Source organism: Montipora capricornis, chromosome 6 (genome assembly GCF_036669925.1).
Source record: "Montipora capricornis isolate CH-2021 chromosome 6, ASM3666992v2, whole genome shotgun sequence".
Taxonomy (NCBI): Eukaryota; Metazoa; Cnidaria; class Anthozoa; order Scleractinia; family Acroporidae; genus Montipora; species Montipora capricornis.
Window position 1 is genome coordinate 62,007,526 of NC_090888.1, and position 14,602 is coordinate 62,022,127.

General features: G+C 40.6%; 1 protein-coding gene across 1 annotated transcript in view; it reads right to left on the bottom strand.

The window, feature by feature from the left end:
- The window catches only part of LOC138054261 (uncharacterized), a 39,513-nt gene extending 27,315 nt beyond the window's left edge, over positions 1-12,198 (bottom strand). Inside the window, exons 1-8 of the mRNA XM_068900744.1 lie at positions 11,570-12,198; positions 8,621-8,964; positions 6,522-6,834; positions 5,781-6,111; positions 4,969-5,165; positions 3,625-3,951; positions 2,423-3,260; positions 1,427-1,630 (exon numbers count right to left, since the gene is read on the bottom strand). Of these exons, the coding sequence (XP_068756845.1) occupies positions 1,427-1,630; positions 2,423-3,260; positions 3,625-3,951; positions 4,969-5,165; positions 5,781-6,111; positions 6,522-6,834; positions 8,621-8,964; positions 11,570-11,901 (2,886 nt within the window). The 5' untranslated portion in view covers positions 11,902-12,198. The remainder of the gene's footprint in view (positions 1-1,426; positions 1,631-2,422; positions 3,261-3,624; positions 3,952-4,968; positions 5,166-5,780; positions 6,112-6,521; positions 6,835-8,620; positions 8,965-11,569) is intronic.
- Positions 12,199-14,602: the final 2,404 nt, after the last annotated feature.

Sequence of the window (14,602 nt, forward strand, 5' to 3'; positions counted from 1 at the left end):
TAAGATTCACAATAGTTGTTAAAAAATAATGTCTTGAGTACTTTCTTGAAGGAAGCTGTTGAACGCGGAAATAAAGTCGTACTGTTTCTTTACCGATTAATTAAGGAAGGAAAAACGTCTTTAAAAGTCCTATGACTCTGCTACGACGGTCAAAAGACAATTATATTCTCGGACACTCAAAGAACAGTGGATCATTCTCTCTACACTGCCTGCATGGTTCGTGGGCTAAGGCATCAGACATTCCAAATTTAAGTAAAAGGAATGCAAAACAGTCAGGTAACGATCGTGCTCAGTAATTAATGGACAAATGGTTTTGTTCAAAACTCCATCAGAAAACCTTCTTAGTTTGAGGGGGTAATCCGTTGAATCCTAATAGAAATGAGCTTTATTGAATTGCTGGTTTTCTTGTGACGTTACGGTGGCCATGTTGTTTGGCAAGAACAATAACCTGTTTCTCCGCTGGGACTAGACTTTATTATTATGCAAATTCTGCGAAAAGTAAATGTAAATGTGCTTAGTTGAGCACCGCAGGTCCAGCCTGTTGTAAGTGACTGGGAGTCGATTTTGAGGAGGGAGGAAAATTGGAGTACCTCGGATTCAGATCGAGATCGACCGAAACTCACTCCACATGCGACTTCAGGGTTGAACTTGGGTCTCAGAGGTGGGAGGCCTGGTTGATGACCAACAAACCATCCTGACTCTCCACAGTTTTGTATTGCATTGACAACAAACGCGGCCGCCTTGTCACATGGGTGAAAACCAAGAATACATGATCTAAGTAATTGAAACCGGATAAGATCGTGAAGCCCCCGATTGAAACACTACCGATGCTGACCACACATAGCTTTTGAGGGAAGTTAAAAATTGACATTAATTTTTCTGGCGATCGCAAGGGAGGTCGCCCTTCAACATTACATGACATGACAAAAGTAAAGACTGTTAGTCGCCCTTTAAGATGACCATGGGATATTTGATAATCAAATAGGCAGGGTTGGTTAAAACGAATTTATCGTTTCGTTTACCATTTTTTGTTGTTAGATATGTTGTCGTTCTCTATCGGACGAAATCCTTTCTCCTAAAGCTCCATGCTAACATTCCAAAGGTCGCATGCGGTCCTTTTCAAAACATCAATATTGCTGCATTAGAGCAGTTTTCAAAGGACTGTCGAAATTAATTACACAATCGCAATTGATACGCTTAGTGATTAAAAATCTCGCACCAGTTATCAACCAATGAGAGGAAAAACCAAATTCAATTGCGCCTTGCACGCGCGATTTTTGCCGCGCTTTGAGCACGTTGCATGCAATTACTTCGAATTTTGATTGGTTCATTGCGCTCTTTACACCTGCTGTGATACCAAATACTTTGGTATTTGTTTCAAGTCCTCAATAGAAAATCGCTCTATTGTCACTGCACTATTACTCACCAGAAGGTTGGTAAGAATGATTGGCATGGCAAAAATGAAGATGGCCATAAAGATGGTCGAGGACTCCTGGTAAGGCAAAAGAGGAGCCTTTGTGACGTCATTTGTTCCTTCTAAGCTGTCTACCATCACGGTGTTATAGTCAAGCTCGCCAAGTGTCATTTTAAGCACCTGCATTAGCGCCATGTCAAAACTGCTGAAGGCATCCTAACAAACGACAAACAAATTTTATTCTCAATGATACTTATGGCAATAATTCTATCTGCGAAGTCCCAAACCCAGTTTGATATCTTTGTCTTAAATGATTTGGTACCATTTGAGTCATGCGACATTGCCATGAACTTAAGCGTCTCCACTGACCTTGAAGAGGGGGAGGGGTTGGTTTGTTGCCTTTTTAGGGCTGTGCGTAATAAACAGGGAAACAGCGCCCCCCGAATGATCCTTTTTATTATTGTTATTCTTTGAATTTTTAACTTCGTTATCGAATCATCGTTATTGGTGGTTTTCTCGTAACGTTATCGCCGTGATGTTGATGGACGAAAACAATAAATCTCTCAGTAGATCCTTTTGTTCGTCCACGTGCATTGGTACATTGCAGAATTGTGATCTTCGTCTCTCGAGATTTGTTGCAAACCACCTGTAAATGAAATAAATGTATATTCTTGAAGTGCAGGTCAATTGACCTCACTTCCAAATGAGTGGCGTCATAGTTCAGTTGGAAGAGCGTCATGGGTTCGAATCCCGTTGAACCCACTTGAACTTTTCAGGCGCCTAGACAAAGGCAATATCTGAGGTCTAAACTTTAATAATAACTACAACAAAAACGTGATAACAACAAAAATCACTGAACTATTGAGAAAATGTAGTTGAAGCTGTGCAACTCGATTAATTTAAATCCCTGAATTGTTGAAAAGGTCACCGAAATTAGTTTTTTCCGGTGCCCAGCTCCCTTTGAAATCAATCACCTTCCTTGGTCGTTACTCAGAGATAACTACTAACCTGTTCCTTAAACAAAATGTAGAACACCACAGAGAAGGCCAAGGCAAACAGAGCGAAGAAAATCAAAGCATGAATCACCGTTTTTGCTACTTGAAAAAACATGGTGACGTAGATGCCTACACTCTCCAGGGTCTGCACGAACAAAATCAAATTCATGTAGCCCAAGAAAATAGCGACTGTTCCGATTTGCCAAGTCACTCTGGGATCTCCTTGGAGATAACGCAGGGAATCAGAGACGTAGGGAAGTATGAAGATTGTGGTCGTCAAATAAAGAGTCCATTCAAGAAAGTTTGTTGACTGTGTGAAGTACTTCATTCGCTGGACGCCTATTTGGTAAAGTTCTTTAAGCAGATGAAATAAAGCGAACACGAGGATTAGAAAAGGACTTATCTTATTGAAAGTGTCGTTCTTCTTGAAGACGTCTCCATAATCTCTTTCGGTGCCCCTTTGAAGTTTGATTTGCTTCCGTTGCGTCAACATAAAGTAGGACATCACGAACAGGAACACTGCGTACAAAGCAAGATTTGTCCAGAAAATGAACCATCCGTAAGTTCTCCATTTTATTTGGAGCAATTTCCGGCTAAGGGCGTGAACTAGTAGATCTTTCTGTTTGTGTTTCACCATCTCCAGCAATCCGAAAAAGGGCTCAAAATCCGATCCACTTTGATCCTCAGGGCCTGGATCGAGAAGGCGAAAATCGTAAGTGATCGATCTCTTAGCCAGAGACTTCTGAATACAGCGATCCATGACTGATTTTGCAGCATCCGGGAACCGGTGAATCAGCTTCCCCATGCGATTTCCACCATCCGGGCTCTTTGCTAACAAGATGTCCCTCCACCTGGTAAGAGGTGCAACACTTATAAATGAGAAACGAACTCAAAGTCATGTACTTTTAGACGTCTTTCGATTCCTTAGCCGTAATGAGAAGTACGAGAGGCAAGATAGAGTCTGCCAGTGGCTCACAAGTTCTGATCATAGCTAAGTTCAGTGTCTATCAGATGGAGAAATTGGTAATCAGTTGGGAAATCAGTTGGATGAAGAAAGGTCCTACAGTAAAAAAAAATTTCTTGTTTCCTTTTCTTTAACAATTTTACGTTGGGGTTAATTGTTATTTTTTAAATTTAGAAAGATAGGCCGGCAAACAAGAGACGGAATGATTTATTAGGTGTATGATAGAGGGCGCAAAGCTCCGCGTTTCTCACCTAGAATTTTTTAGAATAGCCATCACAACTCCTGCCTGCTGGTTCTCTATAGCAACATCCAGGCAATTCAATCCATCGTTTCCGGGATTTAAGCTTGCATTTCGATCTAAAAGTGCATTTACAACATCCACGTGACCTCTCGCTGACGCTATGAGCAGGGCGGTGTTTCCAGACTGGTCTGCATGATCAATGTTGGCATTGATGTCAAGGAACATCCGGACTAATCTAACTGAGCCATTTTTAGCCGCAAACAAAAATGGAGTCCAGCCATACATGTCAGGGCTGTCTATTTCAGCACCCATTTGTATTAAGATGGAGCAAATATTCCTGTAATTTAAATAATCAGTTAAACTCTCAGTTTTCTTCCATTGTCAGTATTCAGCTTAATCTGGAAAAGGCTTCCCATAATATATGATTAGGAACATTGATGTTCTTGGAGTCAAACAATTATATCGGGATACCGTGGTACTTTCAGGGAAACTGGGACTATGTAACGCCAAAATGCCCCCACCCCCCACTCCTCCCTAATTTCACAGCTATCGGGCGTAACGCTAATTTTGGGTGATATTCTTGCTTAGTATCACCCAACTAGTGGACTAATGCAAATCCTGCATTTTGATTGGCTACGCTACTAGAGGACTATTAGTAATAGTCCTCGAGAAGCGAAAGCGTGACGCTTTCTTTCGTTTTATTCCCAAATAAATATTTCTTCAACTTGCATTTGCTAACTTTATTATTGCCTTTTAGGTCCGACTGGTTGGGTGATACTAAAACAATTAGACCCTTTGCCCTCAAGGTCCACGGCTTCGCCTCGTGAGCTATTGACGTATCGAAATTAAATGCACGCGCTTGAAATGAAAGGAGATTTAATTGCCTATACAGTGGACAAAGTTCTTTCTGGTATGCACAAACCATGAACGGTTTAATCGTATGAAAACCTTACAATGACCAAGTTGTTATTGTAATCAGGTTTCGTGCAACTTTTCCCAGGTTGATATAATGAGAGGGATTTGATTGTGGATTTCTAACAAATCAATGACTCTTGGAATTAATTAACCACATCTGATGATGAACATTATATACAAAACTCTCTTGACAAACCCAAGGCGTCCTTAATTTGGCTTATGCTACCTTAACTCGTTTACCACTGATGAGTAAGCAGCTTTTTTCATAAGATGCATGAGAGGATCAGATTTGGGTCTTTTGTTCCGTTGTCTCTCCCTCTGTTCCTTGTGCGGATCTCTGCTTCCCTTATTTATAACAGACCGTAATAGCCAGCTTGCTCCCATGCAGTTCATAACTCGAAATGCTTTTTGCTACTTTCATTTATTTAAGACCACGTACCCTTGGCCATTCAGTGCCGCGAAATGCAATGGTGTTCTGTCATAACTATCCATTTGAGATATAGAGGAAAGGGATGACTTAACAAGAGCTTCGACATGACGGACCATTCCAGCTTCAGCTGCAACATGCAACGGTGTTTTCCCAGCACTGTCTTTCAGCAGGCAGTTTGCCTTGTTTTGCAGTAAAATTTCTTGCAGCTAGAGATATAAATATGGTGCTTTGAAATGGTGACATGATACTTTTTCTTTTTCTGTTCAGGATAGATGAATAAATGCTGTATGTATGTAGCACTAACTTGTAGTGTAAATAGAGTAAATAGTAACCAAGTTAGGTGACTGTCTTTTTGAAGAGATCCAGTATTTCTATGAGTCGAGCCTTTGACCTTCCGATTGGCAGCCCAGATACTGGACTCTTCAAAACACAGGCGCTTTGGCCAAATGCTTTTTTGGTTAAGCTACGAAAGAAGGAAAGAAACTAAACTTTATTCATTTTAACACAATGAAAGGGAGAGATACCAGAGGTTATCCCTTTCGAGGGTATCCGCCCAGATCTTATTAACTGAGAGTCGATTTTGATGAGGGAGGAAAACCGGAGTACCCGGAGAAAAACCCTCGGAGTCAGATTGAGATCGACTGAAACTTAGCCCACATACGACCTCGAGGCCAGGGTTTAACCCGGGTGGCAGAGGTGAGAGGCACGGATCATAACTGCTAAGCCACCCTGACCCCCGCAGACTCTTTAGCTCAAACAGTTATCATCAAATGTCATTCTTGGCAAACTAATGTCCCTTAGAAAAAAAAAACTTTTCTTACCCTTATGTTTGAAGACAGAACAGCGTAGTGGAGAGGCGTCTTTTCTTGCCCATCTGGAGCATTTACCAGTCCCGATCCACCGCACCTATCGACCAACATCTTTAGTACGTTTTCTTGTTCATGTACCACTGCCAAATGAAAACACGTTCGATGGAATTTGTCACGGGCCGTGATATTTGCCCCTGAATCGATTAGCAACTCGGCGCATTTGGTATTTCCACCAGCGACCGCACAAAGAAAAGGTGTTATATCATTATTTTCCCTGTCGTTTACAAATTCGCAGTTCTTCAGAAGTATCTCGAGACATGCTGGGGTTCCGGATGACGCCGCACTATAAGGAGGAAAGAACAGACTTGTTATTTATCTTTTAAACTCGTGGAGATGGTCGCGACTTTGTATTAAGCAGCATTTGTAGTCAGCTGGGAAGGCCAGGTCCAAAGGTTCCAACCTTGTTCCAATCAGGGAAGAGAGCAAAGGACTGTTTCGTGGATTCTCAATTGCTTCAATTTTTTTCATTCTTAAGTGTAGCGATTGCGTACAAAATCTCTTTCTTCTTTTCTCAAAAAAACCGGAAACAAGAGCAAAACAAGATTGAGGCGATTGCATGCTTTTTCCCGCTCCATGCACCGGCTGCACGTGTTAGCTTCACATTATGATTGGCTCAATTGATTCTCTACTCTTAATGTGATTGGTCAAATTGATTAAATTGGCTTTGGTTTAACCGCAGTCAATTAACTATACCTGTGTAAAGCAGTCTTCTTTTTGAAGTCCTTGGTATACGTATGAGCCCCTTGATCTATAAGCAAGTGCAAAATCTCTGAATTCTTGCGAATTGTTGCCATGTGCACAGGAGTGTGAAGGGAGTTATTTTGCATGTTCATGTCAGCACCATGATCTATAAGGATCTGGCATGTTTCTGCATTGCCTGCCTGCACAGCCATGTGAAGGGCGGAGTTTTGAGCAGCGTCTGTCCGGTTGATAAACTGATAGAATTCTGGTACATCTTTTATGGACCTAATTGCATCACCTGGGTGACGTAAATGCACTTCAACGGCTGAAAAAGAGCAAGGTTGAATGGATTAACCTTTTCGGTGATTCTTAAAATCCCGCAATGCTCAGTACGCAGGTGCCATTATGGACAAAGACATAGACGTGGTGATCATTACGAATATCATGATTTAAGAACTGATACGAACACAGCCATACGTACTCCACTGAATAAAGAGTTAACTGCATGCAATATTTAAGCATAGCAGCACTGCTTAAATACAAAACAACTGCCATGCTAACAGTTCTAGGGGTGCAGGGATGGCGCAGTGGTGAGAGCACTCGCCTCCCACCAATGGGGTCCGAGTTCGGTTCCCAGACTCGGTGTCATATGTGGGTTGAGTCTGCACCGAGCTCGAGAGGTTTTTCTCCGGGTACTCTTGTTTTCCCTCTCCTTTAAAAACCAACATTTTACTCGATTTGCGTTAACTGTTAATTTCCGTTTACCGTGTCGCCAATTAGTGCTTCAGCGCTAGAACGACTAGACACTTAAATAAAGTTCCTTTCATTTCCTATTTTTCTAATTTTGAAAACAAGTCTTTGAACCAAATGTCCACGTACGTAGAGGCCAAGAAGATCACTCAATTTGAAGATCTTCGTTCATCAAGTAAAGCAAACTAAAACTGAGTAGATCGCTAATTAGTACATCTTCAACTTCGAAGATTACGTTTCTAGAGTTTTCTTTGGCTCTTTAAGTCTTTATCAGCCTCTATATGACGTATTTTTTTCTGACCATACTGAAGTGGGAAAGCGCACGAAAGGTAAGCCAACTCGTTTCAAAAACCAAATTAATTTTCTTCAGAAACCGGAATTTCAAATTATCGAAACGTTGACGAAATATGTTTTTACAGAAGCTTGCAATTAAGTGCCATTCGACATCCGAGATCCGACATCTGACATCCGACACTCCGACATCCGATATCTGTCATACGAGATCCGTCATCCGAGATCCGACATCCGACATCCGAGATTCGGCTTCCTTGGCTATGGTCAGCGGAAAGTTTTCTCGACACTTTTCACATTTTTCACATGCTTAACTTCGTTCAATCAAAAAGAACCACCTCACCTTTCCAGCTGAGCTTCCTACAAAAGATTCCGCGGACTCCGCCATTTTGTCGAGTGTTGTGAGAGCTTTCCGCTGACTTGAGCTAAGGAAGTCGGATATCGAATCTCCGATGACGCATCTCGAATAGCAGATGTCGGATCTTGGATGGCAGATCTCGGATGTCGGATGTCAAATCATGAAAGTCAGATCTCGGATCTCCGATGTGGGATCCGTATTAGTAGTAGACAGGTGAGAGCTGGGCCATCATGTAACTAGGTTCAGGTGACTTTGTGTACGGCGAAATCTCAAGCGTCATTTTTGTTTTAATAAGCAAGCATTCCGTTCGTGCTCTTGTTGGATATGCGATTTTATTATATGACTAGCTCCGTGAGCGGGCAAGATGAACCAAATCGCGCGCTGTGATTGGCTTCCCGAGCGGGCAAGATGGAGCTATACTGCCCGCTCGGGATTTCTCGCTTGGTCCCGCAAGATCAAAGATCATTTTTTGGTGTTTTATCGCATATAATAAATCCTTTATTGATCAAGCTTGTTCGGTCAAGATGGCTGGATATTGGCCTTGTTTTTCTTTTTGCTTGGTTATGGACCTCGACTTGTCTCGGTCCAAAAACACGGCCAATATCTAGCCTTCTTGACCTCACGCTTGGTCAATAACCCATATATATTTATTTAAAGCCCACTCACATCCAATGCGCTACCATGGAATACAGTAACTGTTAAATATACCCACCAGACTGAACAATCGACAACACAATATTTTTGTTGCCACCAGCTGCCGCTAGGTGAAGGCATGTTTGGTCCTTTGCTGTTGTCATAGTAACATTAGCCTGGTTTTTCAGAAGAGCGTCACAGATTTCTTCGTATCCATGACTGACAGCCACATGAAGAGAAGTCATTCCTTGTTGGTCAATAGCATTGACATCCAAGCTCCTTTCTTTCAAAAGCCTCTGGATAATCTCTTTGTGACCAAATTGCGTGGCCAAATGAAGAGGAGAACGAGATGCGCCCTTACATGAAGCGTTTACCTTGGCTCCTTTCTTTAGTAGAACGTCGAGAGCTTCCAAGGCGTTCGATCTGTAAGACACATTTTTCAATCACAAGTTCAAAATTGTTTCAGCTCGTTTCAATGACAAGGTCGGGGTACCTCATCAGTTTCCGAAAGGGTGATTAGCAGGAAGTCAATATGACTGCTGATCACGTGACTCATAAACGGCGTATTGTTCACCGTTTGCAAGGTAGTAATTTAGAAACTGAATTGTGACATCATATCTACAATTAAGGAGATTTAGGAATGCAATTTTATGTATCCAGAAGGTTCATAACGAAAAGAAATGTAATAAGGAAAATTCATATGCGCAAAGAAGCGCCTCTTTTTGGACTAGTAAACTAAAGCAAAATGGAATACATTAACCCTTTGATTACTATCTGGCCAAATACGTCCAGCTTTTTCCACGGTCCCATCTACCCCTTGTGACGTCATCACTTTTAACGGTCAGGAACAGCTTTGTTCACTAACTTGTGCAGGGAGAAGAGATCTTTCAAACTATACCAGAATGAGCACAATTGAGTCAAGGAAACTGGAGAAACGGCCAAAAAAAACATGTAACACTGACCTGAAAATCTCCATGAAAAGCTTGCTCCATTACCCACCTACCTTTCTGAGCACCTAATTCTAAGATGATGAAAGGTTTCTCAGAAACTCTTCCCACCAAAATAAAGCCTACCAAATGCCCAGCAAGTTCAAAAAAAAAATGAGGCAAAGAAAGCGAAAAGAGAGGGAAGGAGAGAAAGCGAAAAGTGAAAGTCGAAAGTGTTGTGCTACTTTTAAACCCAAAAAACCCCAAATGTCGAAATTTTGTTTTCTGCGCATGCCCGAACTTTGCAAGCGCTTATTTTGCACCTGGTTGAAAAGGCCGCGGAGTGTACAACCTGGGAACGGGCTAGTAGGGAGATTTAGCTCTTAAACAGCACGACAGTGACCAAAAAACCCCTCAACTAGCTTCAAAACGTGTTTTTCGGCCAAATCCCTAGTAGCCAAAGGGTTAACCTCGTTCCCAGGGATTTTCGCCGCCAAGATTAGGGAAAAGCCCTGAAAAAGAGTTTTGTAATGCATGGACGTTTTGAACCAAATTTGAAATTCATAATGATACTACATAATTTCCCAGTACGATTTCTTCAGTACACTAGTAGGATAATCCACTCAATGTCGCTTTCCATCAACGTTGTCTTGTTATAATCAGTTCGCCGAGGAAGAAGTTGGCTTGTGATAATCAGTTCGCCGAGGAAAAGTTTGGCTTGTTATAATGAGTTAGCCGAGGAAGAATTTGGCCTTTGGAGAGATAGAGCTGCTTTTCTGTATTATTTTTTTCGTTGTTCCACCCCGCTTTCCTTTCTTTTAAAAATTTCGAGATCATGGCCTTCAGGGATTAGGTCATTTCCGTGTTTACTTAATCCCTTATTCACTGACAAGAGTCTAAGTGCAAAGTCTTTCATATGAAAATTAGTTTTAATCCAAACAAAGCGAAAAATAATAATGACAAGCATTTTGGACTTGACTTCGCTTTAAAAAGTAGGCGTTAATTAACTCGTTCCCTCAGCAACATTCCTCTCTGGCAATGAAACATAGCCAGCAAAACAGTTCACTTTTCGGGTTTAGTGATCTTTGGTGCTACGAATGGGCTTGGGATGAAACCTACTTAAAATTGAAGTCAACAGATTTTTCCCGCGGGGTTTGCTCGTCGCGGGCTTGTTTACAAGACGACTTTGCAGTGTCATGTAACGGCCAAATAAATTGGAATTAAAATAATTTTTTTCCTGCCCCCAAGGGATAGATCATAGATTGGTCAAAGGATTGAATTTTTAATATAACACCGTCACACAGCATTAAGTCTAATCCGCACACGATCGGCGCTCTCCAAGAGACTCCCATCATCTTTTGCTATATATACATAAAATATTCTTCAAATACTCCCTTCATAATTTAAAAGAGTGTAGTTTTCATAGCCTGGGAAATTTCCGTTATTTTTTGTTTGAATCCCATAAAAGTTGTCTCCAACAGCTTTTTCAGTCATAAAATTAATTGCACACACAATTTTGTGATGGAGGTTCGGTGATCAGACGAATGATTTATTTAACTACCCTCATTAAAACCCTGCTTACTAATTTGATCTGTTGACTAGTGTACTTTTTCTGAAACAGATTTCATTAGTCAGTTTTCAATATATTTTGAATTTAGTAGACAGATAATTGCTTTCTCTGTCCATCGCCGATTTTTTTATAATCTGTCCAAGTTTTGCCCTTATTTCTAAAGCAAAAAATAAAAACGTCAGTTAACAAACAACACAGTATTAAATTATACATCGCGGAAATTTTATAAATTGTGTATCAGTAAAAGAGACTATCTTTTGGCGATGAGGTCATAGCATCATAGGTGCTAAACATTCACCCTATTGTATACATTTCGTGTTTACAATTTTGACTACTTGGCTAAGAAAAAACTGACTCTACACTTCGTTTTTGCAAAACCATTTAAGAGTGTTCGAAGGAGTGCTTATAAAATAATGTAAATGTTTCCACAACCTCTCGACGTCCTTATGCTGCGATAGGGAATGATGCGAGACTTTTCCTTGGAAACTTAGGAATTTACTTTGTAAAATATCAAACAGAAGTATCTCAGTACCTTGCGGCTAAGTGAAGTGGAGTGAGGCCGTCTTCGCTGTAGATATCAACAGTGTGGGCAGCCGTCGACACAAAATCTATGACCCGCCCCCGGTTCATTTTCGCTGCGTGATGAAGAACGCTGTAACCATTTTGGTCCAGGAGCTCCGCCTTGTAGTTGTTATTCGACAGGTAAGATTCGAGGTCATTTAGATGTCCGTTGGCTGCGGAGTCGAACATATTTTGTGTTCTCTGCATCATCGGCTCCAACTCGAAAAATATTCCTTCTGTGGAGCGGCAATGGCCCACTGGGGATGTTGTCTTCAATGGCGAAGGAAAAAAATCGATATTCATTGTGACTCTTTTAAGAAATACCGACCAAGCAGCGATATGCTATCGTACACACATTAATTTCGGTGCCCGTAGGACGCAAAGATTGCTTTGAATTATACAGAGCAGAGTCTTTTTTTACAACAATCGTAAGCTTTGCGATAAACACCATACCACTGAGTCATTTCCAGTCATCTGCTAGTTCTGAGTTGAACAAGTGAAGCATATTTGTGGTTTCCGTTAATCTCCCATATGTGCATCAATATAATTGAACTGCCAATTGCTTTTGGGATGAATATATTGACTGCTTGTGACACCCTCGCACTTTTTTCGACCAGTCAGCATCATTGAGGTGATTTGCATAACTTTAGCTCAATACCGTTCAAGCATTGTTCGAGTTCCTGTGTGCACGCAATTATGATATCCAGGATATCATGATCTTAATTTTCGGCACAGCGATTACTCGAAATGTGAGTTTGTTGTGACAGTTGTATACGAGAGCAGATTTTCAAAGATAGGAGATTTTGTTTGTTGGAAAGAAGTGCCGTTAGCTACTATGAAGGATTAGGGAGATTTAAGCATCGATAATGGTAACATCAACGAAAATGTCACTCCAAAATGTAGCTTATATTAGCGTTATCGCATGGTATTTTGCGATTGTTGTCTTGTTCACCTTGTACAATACTGGCGAGCTATCCTGTAATTGGATTGTGCGAACGGTTTTATTAAAAATAAAAATAGAAAGTGAATGGTGCGTGCTACAAGCGCAGTACAATCAATTTTCCGTTTTTGACCTAATATATATTTTTCGTGTCCTTTGCTTAGAGTCCCTTAGCTAATTTCGCTTTCGTAGGCAAGTGCGACAACGATATTTACCGATATTAAGGACGGTGCCTACTACTAATTAAAGACATTTTTACCCCGGTGGTGATTATGCAGGAAATGTAGATCTTAACAAGTGTTATTGAAATCGAAAAAGAAAATTAGGGGTAACCACGCATTTTTCAAAGATAATTGATAAATGATATTTGTAAAAAGCTTTGAAATGCAAAGCAATGTATGGCGTTCTTTCCCAAATTGAGGCTTAATTATCTCTGAAAAATTCATGGTTACCCCCAATTTTCTTTTTGGATACTAAGAGTACTTACTAAGATCTACTTTCTCCGGATAGTTTTAAACCGCGCAATAATATCCTGGCATTAGTAAGCATCGGCGATATGCGCAATAACAATAGTAGGCACCGTCCTTAAAAAAAGAATTAAAAAGACGGATGTACACTGAGCGTGCAGTGCAATCGTTTTAGGTTATGAAATCCACTGTTTTGCTACATTCGTTGTTTGACTTGAGATCCCTATTAATAATTAACCAAAACACTGGTTGGCCACTGAAATAAAGACTTTTTTTTCGATTAAGTAGCAAAACGAATATTTCTTTTTCTGCTTTAGCCTATGTGGCAAGAGTCTCGGTTTGCTGACCCTTGGATCTTTGCCCCATACTGCACTGTGGAGAATGGGCTTCTTAATAAGGTAAATATTTAGATGTACACTTAACTCCTAGATACAATTTGTCCGTGCGCTGTTCGCGGTGATGTCTTTAGGGAATTTGCTCAGCTCATGGACTCTGATGTTAGGGCCCCAGGCCCTTGCGGCTAGCTGCTTAACTCCGGCTCTGCGTTTCTTGTGAATTTTTTGTGCTTTTGAATATGTAAATAGAGCGTGTTTGAAATGTAAATAAACGTTCTTTTTTGTTAAAAAAAAAAAAAAAAAAAATTGATTTGTCATCTTTAACCATTGTTCTTTCGGTCTGTGTTCCGTTTTTGCCTGAATTTGCCATGATACTGTGAAAAATTCGGAAATTCCTATAAGAGTGGGCATTTTCCATAGCAACGGTCTGCTTGTGGTTAGACAACTCTGTATTGTCATACAACGGCCAAATAAATTAGAATGAAAACACTTAAAGCATGGTAACTGTTCCTGTGATCATTTGAAAAATATCTATCTGCTTTTTTTCCTGCGCCCAAGGGCCAGATCATAGGTTGGAAAAAGGATTGGGGTTTCGAATTATCGTATTTTTAATATAACACACATAGCATTTAGTCTAATCCGCGCACGATCGCTCTCCAAGAGACTCATATCATTTATATATACATACATAATATATTCTTCATATACTCTCTTGATAATTTAAAAGAGTATAGTTTTCATACCCTGCCTGGGATGTTTCCGCTATTTTTTGTTTGAATCCCATAAAATTTGTCGCCAACAGCTTTTCAGAAAATTAATTGCACACACAATTCCGTTGTGATGGAGGTTCGGTAATCATTGACGACGAATGATGATTAAAGTATAATACCCTAGTTAAAACCAAACTTTGAAATTTGATCTGTTGACACATGCATTTTTTCTTAAACAGATTTAACTGGTCAGTTTTCAGCACGGCCTCGGTTTGAGTTATGAGGTTCATCTGAGAGAGAATTATCCATGCCGAAGTCAGTTGAGTTATCTGCTGAGACCGACGGCCCTAACAAAAGCTGCGTGCCTGTAGCAAATCAAATAGCGACATCAATGTATGATAAATCTATTTGTTATCTGACTCAGGAGATTAACTGCAAAGCAATCGCGTAACGCCTTTTTAGTGCATCATTACATCATCACAGCACATTGTCGAGGCCCCCTTCAAGTTGGACATCGAGTTAACTAAGAAACTAGATGAACGATCAGGGCAC